The 15,246-nt window shown below is 34.8% G+C and overlaps 2 protein-coding genes across 4 annotated transcripts; both read left to right on the plus strand.

Annotated features, from left to right (window-relative positions):
• Positions 1 to 1,486: 1,486 nt before the first annotated feature.
• LOC102611078 (serine/threonine-protein phosphatase PP1) lies at positions 1,487 to 5,194 on the plus strand. The gene is made up of 4 exons (XM_006476422.4): positions 1,487 to 1,977; positions 3,383 to 3,942; positions 4,294 to 4,506; positions 4,815 to 5,194. Exons 1-4 carry the CDS (start codon positions 1,800 to 1,802, stop codon positions 4,827 to 4,829), a joined length of 966 nt encoding a protein of 321 aa, XP_006476485.1. The 5' UTR covers positions 1,487 to 1,799; the 3' UTR covers positions 4,830 to 5,194.
• A 1,664-nt stretch (positions 5,195 to 6,858) lies between these two features.
• On the plus strand, positions 6,859 to 14,462 carry LOC102611381 (E4 SUMO-protein ligase PIAL2). 3 transcript variants are annotated; one of them, XM_006476423.4, is made up of 16 exons: positions 6,859 to 7,293; positions 7,529 to 7,601; positions 7,834 to 7,899; positions 8,377 to 8,442; positions 8,536 to 8,606; positions 9,087 to 9,138; positions 9,333 to 9,404; positions 10,236 to 10,303; positions 10,403 to 10,451; positions 10,562 to 10,646; positions 10,732 to 10,833; positions 10,982 to 11,033; positions 11,539 to 11,590; positions 12,377 to 12,493; positions 12,568 to 13,368; positions 13,478 to 14,462. In XM_006476423.4, the coding sequence occupies exons 1-16, from the start codon at positions 7,136 to 7,138 to the stop codon at positions 14,204 to 14,206; spliced, it is 2,613 nt and encodes an 870-aa protein (XP_006476486.2). In that variant the 5' UTR covers positions 6,859 to 7,135; the 3' UTR covers positions 14,207 to 14,462. The 3 variants fall into 3 exon arrangements, with proteins under 3 accessions (XP_006476486.2, XP_006476487.2, XP_015385369.2); XM_006476424.4 differs by having other exon boundaries at positions 7,145 to 7,293; positions 7,489 to 7,601; XM_015529883.3 differs by having other exon boundaries at positions 7,145 to 7,293; positions 7,489 to 7,601; positions 8,388 to 8,442.
• The last annotated feature ends 784 nt before the right edge of the window (positions 14,463 to 15,246 follow it).

Raw genomic sequence — 15,246 nt, forward strand, 5'->3', positions numbered from 1 at the left:
CGGAATAACAGTAAATTAATAACAACGCAAAATTGTAGTAGTAAAATATATTTTTCAACAAATTTTGGTACTGACATGATATGTCAGTAAAACTTTGATAGTAAAATGATAATTTCCCTAAAAGTAAAAATAACAAAACAATTCATACTGCCTAATAAAGAATTAATATTAATTTTTGTTTGTCATGTCATCTCTAATGTGATGATATGTTTAAAAAAGTATGATACAAAATTTATGTTATAAATGATATGACATTAATATATCATTTATTCACCATAGTTGTAAAATCGTTTATCAAGGATAATATAAATAATCAATTATTATCGATAATTTTTAATTAGTGATAGATATAACTTCCAAATAAAGTATGTATCCTAACTTTGGAAGTTTATACTCTTATCATTTTTTATTCATTTAACTTGCTATGTATTATGAAATATTTGATATTATTATCCACTGACCTTATTTGGTGACAATTACCGAAATTGTATCCATGAAAATTGAAGAACAAGAGCAGTCACAAAAAGCGTCAACATGAATATTAGGAAAGTGATAAATCGTCTTGCACAAAATTTTTGTTACGGCAACAAATTCTAGCATTAGATATACAAAAATTTAAGATGCCTACTAAATTAGTCTTTGGAGATAATATATGGTTATGTTAGGATGTGAATTAAGTTAATATCATTGACAAGTGATAATGTTATTGTAACAATGATTTATTTTCATAACCTTCTTATGTTTCTTTTAATTCGTTGCACAATAAAGTGGTTAAATGATGGTTTGAAGGCATCAAGGCACTAGTGTTCTATGATATTATCACAGGATTCATAATAAAGTCTCCATTTAATTATCATTTTCCTTAACATTAAAGAGGAGTAAACAATTAACAAAAGTAAAAAGAAAAAAGAAAAAAGAAAAAGAAAATAAAGAGAAAGAAGAAATTCTGAACACTACCTTTCTCTTTGCACAAATGACAAATCTTCTTCTGATCATTAGATCAAATGTAATACCCCCAAAAAAAAAAGCCAAAAAATACTTTTGTCATAATGAAGTCATCATTACAAGAGAAATTGTAGATTTGGAGCAATAAGCCAGTGACACGCAGACATAGACAGACTCAAGAGTTAGGCCGAAGTAAGTGGCAAGAGGCGCCCCGGTCCCCACACGCACGTGCAATCTGCATGCTTCCCTCAGTTTGCACTTTGCAGATAGGGTTGGTTTTTTTTTTTTTTTTTTTTTTTCACGAAACTTTTCCTAGGGCTCGGCTAATTAAGTCGCTTCTTGTTGTTATATCATTATTGTTAAGGGGGCTTGCTATGTTACAGCATCTGTAACATACGCACCCAAAGCAAATAGCACACGTGTCCTGACTTACAGAGAAAAAGCAATGCAAATGCAAGATTGGGGGTTGGCTTAAGCAGCATCTGTAAGTTACAGATGCTGTAACTTAGCCAGCTCCGTTTGTTAATATTATTACGTCCCCACCAGACGCCACATAACATAACAGCATAACACCAACAGCGATTAATCTATTATCATTCATCATTCATCTCACCTATGACCTATATCCTCTTTAACTCCGTCAACTTCATCCACCGAGCGGGAAATGGCCGCCAACGATTCTCTCAATAATATGCCAAACTCCCCTTTCTCCGTCAACGGAATCTGTTGAATCCGAGACTCAACAAATCTAATACTCGGTTTTATAACACCGTCAGTATCTGATTTTATTCTTATTTTAGAAACATAAATTTCTAGGGTTTGTTTTATTTCGATATAAGTATTTGTGTTTTTTGATGGACGAGACTGTGCTTGATGATATAATACGACGGCTCCTTGATGCGAAGAATGGGAGGACGACGAAGCAGGTGCAGCTCACGGAGGCTGAAATACGGCAGCTTTGTGCTGCGTCCAAGGAGATATTCCTTAGCCAGCCTAATCTTCTCGAGCTTGAAGCTCCTATAAAGATTTGTGGTAAAATTATGTTTTTGATTTGTGGTAAAATTATGTTCTTTTTTTAATTTATATTTTTAAAAGCAAAAAACTAAGTCCTTTTTTGCCTCCGTACTGGTGCTAATAACATATTTTTTAAGGCTGTTTATGTGGTAAATTTGACTTGTTTGTGTGAAGTTTTTTGTGTACTTTTGAGTTTCAGATGAAAATTGCAGAATCTTCTTTTTTTAAAAATTGTTTCCTTTGTTTTTTTTCCCTTGTATATTTTGTTTGTTGAGGACATATTAATTGGATTCTATTGAAGGAAATGAATGTACCAGAATTTATGTGGGAAAAATGTTGTTGGTGTGTTTATATTTCCATTATTGATCTTAGAATTAGTTGAGAGGATGATAAATAAATGAAGGTGTGGTAACAAAGTCTAACACGGTGAATTCACTAAAATGATTTGAAAGAGATTAAATATAATGTAGCGAATGTGTGAATGGGTTTTGAATATTTTGAAGGAGACTGTTGAAAAGAAATATCATCAAGGGCGACATGATGATTGATATAATTAGTTAGATCGTGGAAAGTAACATGAGTTGATTGCTGTATTTGATAAGTAATCATAAAACAACCGGGAAAGTGGGTTTACGTGCATATTTGCCATTTGTGAGATCAATGTGAAATGTTGTACCTATTAAGTCTACCATGTCGTTGCATGACGACTGCCTCATTCATATTTTGTATATACCGGTAGAATGATCTTTTTGACTTCATTAATATTATTTATTCAAGTTGGATTGCCACAATTGATTAAATGTTTGACTGGTGGGTGATTGTTAACTCATTTATTTTCTGAAATTTATAATCTAACTCCTATTTTTCCCCTATTTATCAATTTAACTGCCTTATTTGGAGAAAACTTTTTGCTTTGCATATGTAATTTTGTAATAACCCGCTTTTCTCTGCTAATAAGTTTTTATCTGTATTTGGAAGTTAATGAAGGCTCCTTCCGTCATTTTAGGGGAAAATTCTAATACCTGTTTCTGAAGGTTTCATCCTTGTGATCGGATCATAATGATATATGATTGTACGTTGAATTATTTTACTGCTCTGATCGGTGACAAAAAACTGAAATTGAATGGTATGATGACACTTATGTAGAAAGGTAATTAGTAATGATGAGCAACAATCAAAATATAAAAGTCAAAGCACCTAACTATTTTCATTAATTTGGGAAGCATCTTTTCTTAATCATGCATATTTTGAATGCTCTTGAATTCTTTTAAATTCACTTATCATGATCAAATCGTCTCTTGTTGATAATCGAAGAATGTTCCTATGTGTATGTGTATGTTAAGTCGGCGTACCTGTCAACTGTTTTGAATCTCATGGTACTCATATGTCATTGATAAATAAGGTCTGTGTATCGTTTTGCCAGGTGATGTTCATGGTCAGTTTTCGGATCTTCTGCGTTTGTTTGAGTATGGTGGGTACCCACCTGAAGCAAATTATTTATTCCTCGGGGATTATGTTGATCGTGGTAAGCAGAGTATAGAGACAATATGCTTGCTTCTTGCATACAAGGTCAAATATAAGGAGAACTTTTTTCTTCTTAGGGGCAACCATGAATGTGCTTCCATCAACCGTATTTATGGTTTTTATGATGAGTGCAAGAGGAGGTTTAATGTTCGTGTGTGGAAAACATTTACAGACTGCTTTAATTGTCTGCCTGTTGCGGCTCTCGTAGATGAAAAGATTCTATGTATGCATGGTGGGTTATCTCCTGATTTGAAAAATTTGGATCAGATCAGGAATATTGCTCGCCCTGTTGATGTGCCAGATCAGGGCCTTCTTTGTGATTTGTTGTGGGCTGATCCTGACAAAGATATTGAGGGCTGGGGAGAGAATGACAGGGGTGTGTCCTACACCTTTGGGGCTGACAAGGTTGTTGAATTCCTTCAGAAGCATGACCTTGATCTTATCTGTCGAGCTCATCAGGTACTAGAACTTGGATTAGTTTTCCAACTCTTTTGGATACTCTTGTTGTTGGAAATTTTTGTTGACTGAATCCCATTGTTATTAAGTGGTTTTTGGGCTGGTCAATATAATAATTATTAATATTATTATTTTGGTTTACATTTAGGTTACAAGTCGTAGTGAATTTACATTAATTTCCATTTTACTTACTTGAAAATCCAAGTAGATTGTCAATCATATCGAAAGTTGCATTTTCATCATAATCATCTCTCTCTTCTTTCCTTATAGGCATGTCTTTGTGTGGATAAGTCTGTGCATGTCTATGTTGATGCTTGAATTTAAGTTTCTTCATTTTGCCAAATGATTCATCAGGTTGTGGAAGATGGTTATGAATTTTTTGCAAAGCGTCAGCTTGTGACTGTATTCTCTGCACCAAATTACTGTGGCGAATTTGATAATGCCGGTGCCATGATGAGTGTGGATGATACATTGACATGCTCCTTTCAGATCCTTAAGGCGTCTGAGAAGAAAGGAAAAGTTGGATTTGGCAATAACATGTTGAGACCCGGAACTCCTCCCCATAAGGTAACAAAACCCTTAGTAGTCATACAACTCATCAGCCTTCTTGTGCGGACAGTTCGATCTCATTCGCCTGATACTGGAGCTTCCTATTAAATCTTATGCAAATCATGCTAGGAATAACTTAATATATCTGTTTGCTGTTCTAAGATTAATAATGAGATGTCTTGATCCTAATAACTTAGGAATTTGCTGTTGGAGATTCGCATGGTTGAGAGGGACTCCTAATAAATGGACCAAAATGTTCAGTTAGCTCTGAAATATGTCAAAGTCTTGAATCAGTATACCTTTTAATTCCTTACTTTCCTTTTCAGGGTGGGAAGGGGTGATCGGATTGATTTGACTGATACCAATGATCTGAAGGATGAAGGGCATAGTTCATATCCTGGCTTTCTGTACTTGTTTGGTTGGCGTGACTAGTCGCAGAGTCAGTCAAGCCTTTTTGGGCACTTAAGAAGGGATGTCAAGACATGAGAGTTTCTGCAACGGTGTGTGACGATAGCCTGAGTTATTAATTGCAGTAAAACCTGTGGTCTTTGTTTTTTCATCATGTAAAATGGGAATTCTAACTTCATAATGCTGAATTGCACAATTGGTGTAGATGCACTATTTTTGTTTCATCTGTTTTCATTTTCATTTTGTTGTAGTTTGTTAATTATCTTGCTAATCAAATGCAAATTGACTTTCGGTTGCATTTTGTATTCGACATATGACACTGCACTTGATGGTCCTCGCATTCAGACTTGCGGTTAGACCCATGAGGATTTGTTAAATGGATTACGCATTCCTCTGGGCTGTGGCCAAACCTATCATATTGTGTTTACTAATTAGTAATTGGGAATGGATTGGAATTGAAACAGACTGGAATTAGAATGGATTGAAATGAGAATGAAAAACCAAAGTTAAAACAAATTGTTTACTTTAGTTGTGGAAATTAGAATCGGAATGAACTGTATCCCCATTAATGTATTTACTTTATCTTAGAATCAGAATGAATTATTATAAATTACTAAATCAATTTTGGTTAATTATTGTCAATTTTTATTGTTATTTATAATAATAATAATTATTATTATTGTTGTTGTTGTTGTTGTTGTTGTTGTTGTTTGTGCTTCTTCTTGTTGTTGTTGTTGTTGTTTGTGCTTGTTGTTGTTGTTGTTGTGCTTGTGCTCAAAAACCAGAAAATCTTGTGCTCAAAACTCCGGAATAGAATATATTCATATCTTTTTTTTCTTTTTTGAGTACGGGTTATTGTCGGTAATCGCTAAAAAAAAATATTGTATTCAAAACAGATTCAAGTGGATTTTTTGGTAACACATCAATATCAATAAGCTAGACCTATGCTTCAAGTTGTTTCCTGCCACAAATAAACTCGAACCCTCAAGAAATCTGTTGGACAAGTAGATTCACATCAATTGCAACCAACACAGTCCTCTATTCTTGGAGCAGAAGCAATTTGCTTTGCTTTACATCCGTCCCAAGGTATCATTTCTAATACATCCGTGGGGCAAGCTCGTACACATTGAGTACACCCTATACATGTATCATAAATCTTTACTGAATGTGACATTGGATCTATCTATTTTTGTTTTGAACTTTTTCATTTTCGATCTAGTCAATTTTGAAATGTCATATTTAAACACCAGATGAATCAATGATTTACCATAATTTTGCTAATTAATCCACTTCTGGATCAAGGGAACAAAGATACTTTGATTTCTTACAGTTTCACAAACAGGATCGAAATTAGGGCATATTCTATATCCTAAATTCAATTTAGGAATATGATGATGATAATAATAATAATAATAATAATAATAATAATAATAATAATAATAATAATAATAATAATAATAATAATAATAATAAAAAGAAAAGGATAAAATGAGAATTTCAATATTTAAGTAGGGATAATATGATCACTTTAAGAAATACAATTCTCATTTTCACCTCCTATGAGAATGAAAACTCTAATAATCATTCTTAATTTTAGGTAGGCTTACCACAGCATAAGAGTAATGATATTTAACCCCATAGTTATTCTCATTTAACTCCTATTTTTTCTTATTTTGATTTAAAATGATTAAAATATCCATCACAGCAAATGAATTTTTTAGATTAAAGATTGAAGATTAGTGCATTAGTTTTGGAAAATATCCTTCAATGTCAGTAAATTTTATTAACTTTTAAATCCATTAAAGTCTTCATTAGTTTTTGGAAAATCATAATGAAGTAAATCGCAGTGAAGTTTTGCTTATATTTTAAGAGTAATTAGATGCTTTCAAATTTGCGATAATGATGATACAAAATTAGTATTCAATCTCAATCAAAATGGACAAAAATGCTAATTTCCTATCGGCTTCAATTGAGCTAAATCAAGACGCAAAAAGTCGAGGAGTCTAATCAAGATAAAAATAACTTGTTTCATTATTAGCTGCTGCCACGTGTGAATGTCTTATATGTTCGCAGTAAAAAACCAGCACCTGATTCGCGCTTGTTTCCTCCTCAAGTTATATCGCCGACAGAACCACGGCCAAATTTACGATTCGCCCACCCTGGCATTGAAGTAATAATTCCTATCCAATTCTCAATACGGCGCCGGCGTTGACTGGGGAAACGCTTTCGGGGGAGAAGTATGGGAGCGGTCCAGCAGCAGCTTCTGCAGCAATTAAAGGCCTCGGCGGCGAACTCGCAGAGAGTAGAAGAGGCAGCCCAGAGATTGGCTGCTTACGTTCTTCAGCCTGACCACCAAAACGTCAGAGAGTTCTTCAGTCTCTGCCTCTTCCTCTCGAGGTAAATTCAATTCAAACTCTTATCGTTTTTCCTATGCATGCTTTAGGTTAGGGCCCATAATCCTGATTTGTTTTGTTTTGCCAGTGGATTTTGCTAGGTTTTCAGCTCTCTTTTTTTTTTTTTTTTTCAAATTTTGGTGCGGCAAAATTCGGTTATAGAATTAATTAATGCCTGTCATGCCTTTGATCCTGATAGAAAACATGCTATTTTTGCTATGCTGGACTGGATAATACAGGGGTATTGATTATGCTGTTGCAAACAATGAAGTTCCTCCCAAAGCTCAAGAATTACCTTCATTATTGAAAAAGGTGATTTATATATATGTATCTCATTTATTTATTGCTCATACGTCCTGTTTTGATCTTCAAGTTTCACTGATTTCTTTGACCACAAAGTATTTGTCTCATCTTCTATTTGGAAAGCATTTTCTATACTGTTTTATGAATGCATCCCTCACGGTATATAGTACATCTACTTGCTTCTTTAACATTTTATTTTATTTTTTTATGTTTCTAATAATTATTTTTGTATGCTATGTAGATTTGCCAACGAAAAAATGATCCTGTGTTACAAGCAGCTATCATGGTGCTGATGTTCTCTGTTAAGGTACTTTTCAATGCTGCCGTTTTTCGAGACTGAGACATAGTTGAGTTACTCTAGAGTTGATGTTGCTTGCAGTTTTGAACTTCTACCAATGCCTTAGTGTCCCAGTCTGCCTTTCGTTATGTTTCGCATGCTGGGATCTGGTTTGGACTGCAGTGTTGAATTCTTCCTTGTGAAAGATGGATACATTTTTATTTTTAACTTCAGGGTTGTGATTTTGGGACATTGGATGGTTTTCAACCACTCTAAAATCTATGTTTTCTTTGTGCTTGATGTCTCGATTTCTTCAAATGCTTTTATGTGTCATTTTTTCCTGGTGCTGTTAAATACCTATCTTAATCTGGAGGGGAAGTTCCTTTCAGTTAAATTCCTATTTGTCTCATACTCTTTACAATATGAACATCTATTTAAGAATGCCATAAATCCATGCATTAAATATTCTAAATTTCTTATTTAACTGATATTGTGTTCTGATGGTAGAGTGCTTGCAGAATTGAATGGTTTTCAGTTGAGGAGGCTCAAGAACTTATCGCTCTTGCTGATGAGGTTGGCTACTAACAATTCTCTAGTGGAGCATGATTACAATTAAAGGCACATGTTATGTTGATTTTGCTAACTATCGTGTTTCTGGTTGTTCAGATAGGAAGTGGCTTCTTAGGTCCTTCGATTAATGGCAATTTGGTTTCCACTGTTTCAACAATTATGACTAGGTAGGAGTATCTTGAACCAATTTTGTTGTGCTAATATTTCTTTATACATTACATTTGCCTAAAAGTGCTGGTCCTGTTACCTAGGCCCTAGTTAATTATTCCTCCAGCTTTAGATTTCTTTTCCTGCTAGGAGTCATGGATTTGTCTATTACCTTTATGCCCAGCAACTACTTTGACGTGTCTTGACTAGTTTAAGCATATCACTTTTGGTTCTGTCTTTTAGATTTCTGGTCAGATATTTTGTTGATAATAGTAACTATTTCAATTCGTGTCCGATTTTCATTTATACTTATGTCAATCAGATGGAACTTCTATTTGAGGGTAATTGCAAATACAAGGCACCTCAATGGCCACATGTTTCAATGTGGAAGTCAAAATTTTGTTATTTATTCCACATAGTTTGGAATCACAATTGATAATGATTGCTATCGATAAAGGACATTGTTTGAAAGCTTTCCTTTTCTTCCTCTGTCTGCTCAGGTTCTATCCACTGCTGAAGATGGGCCAGATTCTTGCTTCTCTTGAAGTTGAGGTGGTTTATAATGATATGGCGGCTTATTTATTTTATTATTTGGGTGGGATGGAAAATCACCAAGGGGATTATTTGTTTGAAGTGCAGTGGGTCATTATGTTCTTAGTAATTGAAGGGGGTTGCTGTTATTTTCCAGTTTTTTTGGTACAAAAAATACTTAAAGCATACATTAATCTATGTTTCCTGCCATGCAGCCTGGATATGGAGCATTCATGATTGATTTCCATATCTCCAAGAATATGATACAATCCACAGAAGAAAAGATTGTAAGCATCTTTTATTTAAATGAGATTTTCAAATTATTTTAGTGTGCAGCATGTCAAGCAAAGTCCTTTTTACTTCCTAAGCGGGATTTATTTATTTATTTAGCTTGATCATATGTAATTGAAATTTTTGTTGAGGATATTGAGTTTCGCTGGATCAAAGTCTATTCCTATCTTAATATATGTAATGCTCACTCATAGTGACTCAATTTAGGGTTTTTTTTTTTTTAGCATTACAATTGCTAAGTAAATTTTTCAGGGAATATTTACGAATTTGAGCATGGCAGGCTGATGTTAATAATTTCTTCTGTTTTACCCACTGTATCTTGTTCTGTCCTTGCATAGGTGACTGCATTGATATGTATAATATGAGGTTGATTAGAAAATTTGTAGGACAACATAGCATAATGTAGATTGTCAATAGTAGAAATTAGCAATTGGCATGCGTATACTGTGTCTAGTTATAACATTTCATTGAGATAGCAATGAGATAGAACGTTTCATTGAGATAGTTATAACATTTCATTAAGATAGCAGTCATCCATGCTTTTGTGTCTAGTCTTTTGGGATTTGTGTCGAATGCACTTTGCTTTTGTTAGGATACATTGAAGTTCATGTAATGGAGGCATTATACTCACTTTTTAATAGGTACATATATATATATATATATAAATTAGACCAAATTAAAAGAGAGGAAAAACACATATTCCAATTGAAATATCTAGTTGCTTTGACTTTTTCCCTTTTACATTGGTAGTCAATATCTAGAAACAATTGTTATGGGAATCATTGCACGTCTCTTTTTTTGTTTACCCTTTCCCATTCTGCGTGCAGCGGTTATTTGTAGCACAAACAGATAAAACGGAGACATCTGCTTGCGTTATAAGTCCGCAACATGTGAAGTAAGAATTACATATATACATACTTTATATTCCATTTCTTTTTCATTGGGTAGAGTTATTTTGGATCGTTTTAATCATTTTCTTCTTTAACATCTGTAGCTTTATTTTGAACGGAAAGGGAATTGAGAGAAGAACTAATGTGTTCATGGTTTGTGCAAGCACACATAGTTCTTGATATTTTATTTATAAAGTGGCACGTTATCCATGTAACATAGGCTTAATTGAAAATTTCTTTGTTGTATTTCTATACTTCATCAGGACCCTGGCCCACAGTTGCCGACTAATGTGTGTCCAATGCTAAAATATGGAACAAATCTTCTTCAAGTAGTGGGTCAATTCAATGGTATGGTTTAAAACATGTTTTTATGTCTATATATTCCTGTTTCATTAGTGATATTGCTCTTACAGATATTGTGGACATTGTCAAGGTCATTATATTATAATTGTTGCTGTTATGAGTATGGCATCATCACTCGAGTCTTCTAAGCTACAAGATTATGTGCAGTCTGGTATTACCATGCAGGATTCAGGTATGCATTAGAGGGAAGAAAGATGACACACAACACTTTAGCCTATTCATTTTTTCATTATCATGACTTCACAAGTTAGTACTTTTTAGGCAATCTGCATTTACGCATGCTATTGCTTTTATTAATTTTGTTCCTTTTGTTGTATTAGACTCTGATCTAATTGAGGGGCCATCACGAATATCACTTAATTGTCCCATAAGGTATGCTACGAACTGCAAGTTATTCTTTTTCCATTTGTGGCTAAGTAATCCAACACTTTAACCTCTGATGGTGTAGGGAGGGAGGTACTTGCATGTGACAATATTGTATGGCTCAACATTCTAAGATCTAGAACACTGATTGATGTTTATATGTGCATGGGTTTGCAAGTTCATTATTTCTATAAATTGGATCTAAAGATGATAGTGGCCTAACAATGTGGGCTGTCCCTATTTGGAAGAGACACGTGTGCTTCCCAGATTTCCATTACCTTTCCACTAGGTGGCCTAAAACCTTATCTTCCTTTGAGTTGCATGCTAATCATATATCCCCTTTTTAATGGGGTTTATGTCTGTGAGTTTAACATCCTATTTGTTAAACCAATTGTAACACATCTTCAAGATAACCTTTCTGTCATTTCTATGGATATTTATGTGTAAACATTTCATATTTCTCCATTTGTTGCTGTGAAGATTTGTTGACTGACTGCATTCCCCTTCTTGACAGTTATAAACGTATAAACACTCCTGTAAAAGGACATTCATGCAGACATCATCAGGTGTGTATTCCTTACGGTAGGACGCATTTTAATGAGAAGCAACACCATGTAGGAAACTGCAATCGTGTATACTGTTATTCCATAATTTTTATCTGTTTTCTATTTATAACCAACAAGCTATTGGAACTCTGTTTTGATTTATATATGTGTCTACTTCTGTTTCTTGGTGATAATTCCAGTGCTCCAAATGTTGCGTGTGCTTGAAGTGCACTATTTTCATTTCAGCCAAACTTTATTCTGTGGACTTTAGGTGGAGATTTTAGTATCTTTTAGTGGGATAGTATATGGCATGCTATTGTGAGATGGAATCTTATTTTCGATAATTAGGGTAAGAGCCTGAAACTTGTATTGAAGATGAAACTCGAAACAGCAAAGTCGACCAGCTGTCCATGAAGTAAACTTAAGCCCTGTTTGAACTGCTGCCCAGCTAGAGAGTTTGATAACTGCCACAGCTGGGTGTTGGCAGCTGTAATTTTTTATTTTTTGTTTTTAATTTTATCCATTTTTAAACAGAAATTTATTAATAAAGTCTTACATGACAGCCATAAGCTTTTCCTTGGCAGTTATAGCTTTTGCTCCACATTAGCTGTGGGTTGAAAGCCCCGGCACCTCGCTGCCAACCACTAAACAGGCCCTTATTTACAATAATTATGGATTACTCAAATTTGCAACTATTTCTATTAATGGAATTCTCCATGATAATCAAAATCATGTAAACTGTTGATCATTTTACCTTTTTTTTTGTTGGGATAGTTTGATAGTTTTTTCTTCTTTCTGTTTGGATAGTGTTTTGATTTTAGCAACTATGTCCATATAAATTCAAGAAGACCATCCTGGCGCTGTCCACACTGTAATCAGCATGTCTGCTACACTGACATTCGTGTTGATCAGAATATGGTCAAGGCAAGTAGCTGGTGGGTTGCACTTTACATGTAGTATTTCGCCATCATTATGTTAACCTGTCATAACTTTTCCAGGTCCTGAGAGAAGTTGGAGAGAATGTTGCTGATGTAATTATATCTGCAGATGGATCGTGGAAAGCTATAATGGAAGCTGATGACAATGTGGATCAGGCACATGATAGAATCCTTAGTAGCGAGAAAGAAGGTTGTGAGCACCAAGAATCCGCTGCTGTTGCAAATTCCAATCCTGTAATTCTAGATCTTACAAAGAATGATGACGAGATTGATGCAATGAGCACTGGCGAAATTGAAGATGTGAAACCAGATCTTCATAGTCAACCTGTCTCTACAAATTTAACTATGCCATCTGAATTGATCAGTACAGTCCAAGCTGATCAAAATTTTGTTACAACAGATGATGACTTCTGGGCTGGAATTTTGTATCCTGATGGTTCCGCTTCCTCTGATGCTAGGTCAGATGGCCAAACAGTTGGTGGCGTTTCTGCACCTAGTTCAACCAGTTTTATGGTGTCTCCTGTATTAACTGATGCCATTTCTCCTGCATTTAATCGGGAAGTGGATGCTCTTGGCTATACTCATCTGACAACTCCTGTAATGCAAAGTCTTTGTTCTGCTCCCAATAATCTGCAGATACAACAGACACAATTAATGAATCCAAGTGTCAACTATGAATATGGGAGGTCAGCAGTTGCTAGACATCTTAACCGAACTCCAATGGCAGTTCAGGCTCTTCCAGCTGCATCCCATGGTTTTAGTGATATGGAACAGCAGCAGCGGATCTCCAGGTCCCACATGAATACAGTCTTGGGGTCAGATATAGCTTCATCCCCATTGCAGCATCAATCAGCAGCACAGGTTAGGTTTGTTAGTGTTTAGTTTAGAAAGCATTTTATTTTCTACTTTCTTTTACGGTTTTCAATCTTTCCATGGGGATTGGAGTTTTCATGATCTTTCTGTCAACCAGGCTGTTGGCCTTCAAGCTTCAAGTGCACTGTCAGGTGCTTACAGAGTCTCTTCTGGTCTGTCAACCAATAATCAGATTTCACATCAGCAGCATCAAGCTCTAAATCCAAGGATGCCTCCATTGATGAGCCAGTCTACAAGCGCAGCCCAATCATCTTCACCTTACTCACGAACTCCTCAGCAAGGGAGCGTACAAGTTGGGTCTGGCCACCCAGCAATAAATGAAAGTCGCCAACATGCCAGGCTCATGGCTATTGCTCAGCGACCCTTATCTAGACCCCAGATGACTAGGCAGCCTCCTACAGTGCCAGTTCAAGTCCAAACACCCAGTGCAGGCCCTAGATATCCTACAACTTCTGTTGGGGTTAGGGGATCAGTAGGGGATCAAAGAGAGAATGTGGGAGGTTCAATGCAATCAGTTATGATAGATAATCCGACGGATTTTCCTTTAGAACAAAACTGGCGGCCCACAGGCAGAATGCGAGGAAGCCTCTCTGGTAGGGCATATAGTGATGCTCTTAGCCATATGATGATTCTTCCAACCCAGCCAGTAGCCCAACCGGCAAGACCGCAACTGAGTCCACCTCCTCACCTCTCTGTTCCAAACCAGCTGCAGGCATTACTTGGAAATAGCAATACCCGTTTTCCTCAGTTACAAACTAATCCAGTTACTGATCCTGGTAGTAGAGTCTCTGGTACTCGGCCTGAGCGTTCTCATGGTATGCATTGACGTCTGACTTGTCGCGAACAACTGTGCTGTAGTCACGCTGTATACGTGTTTTGAGCTTGGCTGAGTTTGTGTCATATACGGTCACTCCTTAATTTGGATGCTAGGACAAACGGTAGGACTAGACTAATTTGAGGCATAAATGTTTGGCTATCAAGACTAGCATGTTACTCCAAATTATACTCCAAAATTATGGCACTACTAATCTTTATTTTCACGTAGGTTTAAGTTTAGATGAAATATCTCATTTTAATTCAAATCTCCTAGTTTTATTATATAACTTATTTTTATCATGTATTTAATTTGAGATTAACTGTCAAAGTTAATTCAATAATTTATTTAAATTAATATTGAACAGTAATAAAAAGTATTTAATTATTTATTCACAATAATATTGAATATTGAACATTTAATTCATGAATAGTAATATAATTTAGGAATAAATATATTATTCACATAATATTTATTTAAATTATATTTAACATAGTCGTGTCTAATATTAGACCACCGAAAAACATGAAATTATAAGCAAGTATCAATATAGGTGTTTATTTTTTATCAACTGGACACATAATTATTATCTCTCTACAAGAGTAGTCACCGAGGCTTCGTTCGGGATTGAAGTTGGATAATTATAACCTAAAAGATATAATACTTAAGTGTTTGGTAAACAGTAATTGTTGTACATTAAAAGTTACATTGATTTAATTTTATATTTTTATGATACAAAATTTATTATATTTTTATTAATTTTGTCAAAATTACTATTTAAAAATTGTGTTTATTGTATATGATTAACTTTTATTTTAAAATTATAATTTTTTTTCACAATAATATTAGCTTAAAAGTTATAACATCCCAATAACAAACAGAGTCTTAAGTTAAACCATAATTCCATAAATGCATCAACTTTCGTCTTTTAAAGAAAATTTCAAATCAATTTGGTCCAAACTGCCAGACCATAATTTTAAGGAAAATGTCAAGACGTAAGCATGATATAAAAAGGTAAATTACAGATTTATTCATGGCATCATATGTAAATA

The sequence above is a fragment of the Citrus sinensis genome, chromosome 3 (genome assembly GCF_022201045.2).
Source record: "Citrus sinensis cultivar Valencia sweet orange chromosome 3, DVS_A1.0, whole genome shotgun sequence".
Taxonomy (NCBI): domain Eukaryota; kingdom Viridiplantae; phylum Streptophyta; class Magnoliopsida; order Sapindales; family Rutaceae; genus Citrus; species Citrus sinensis.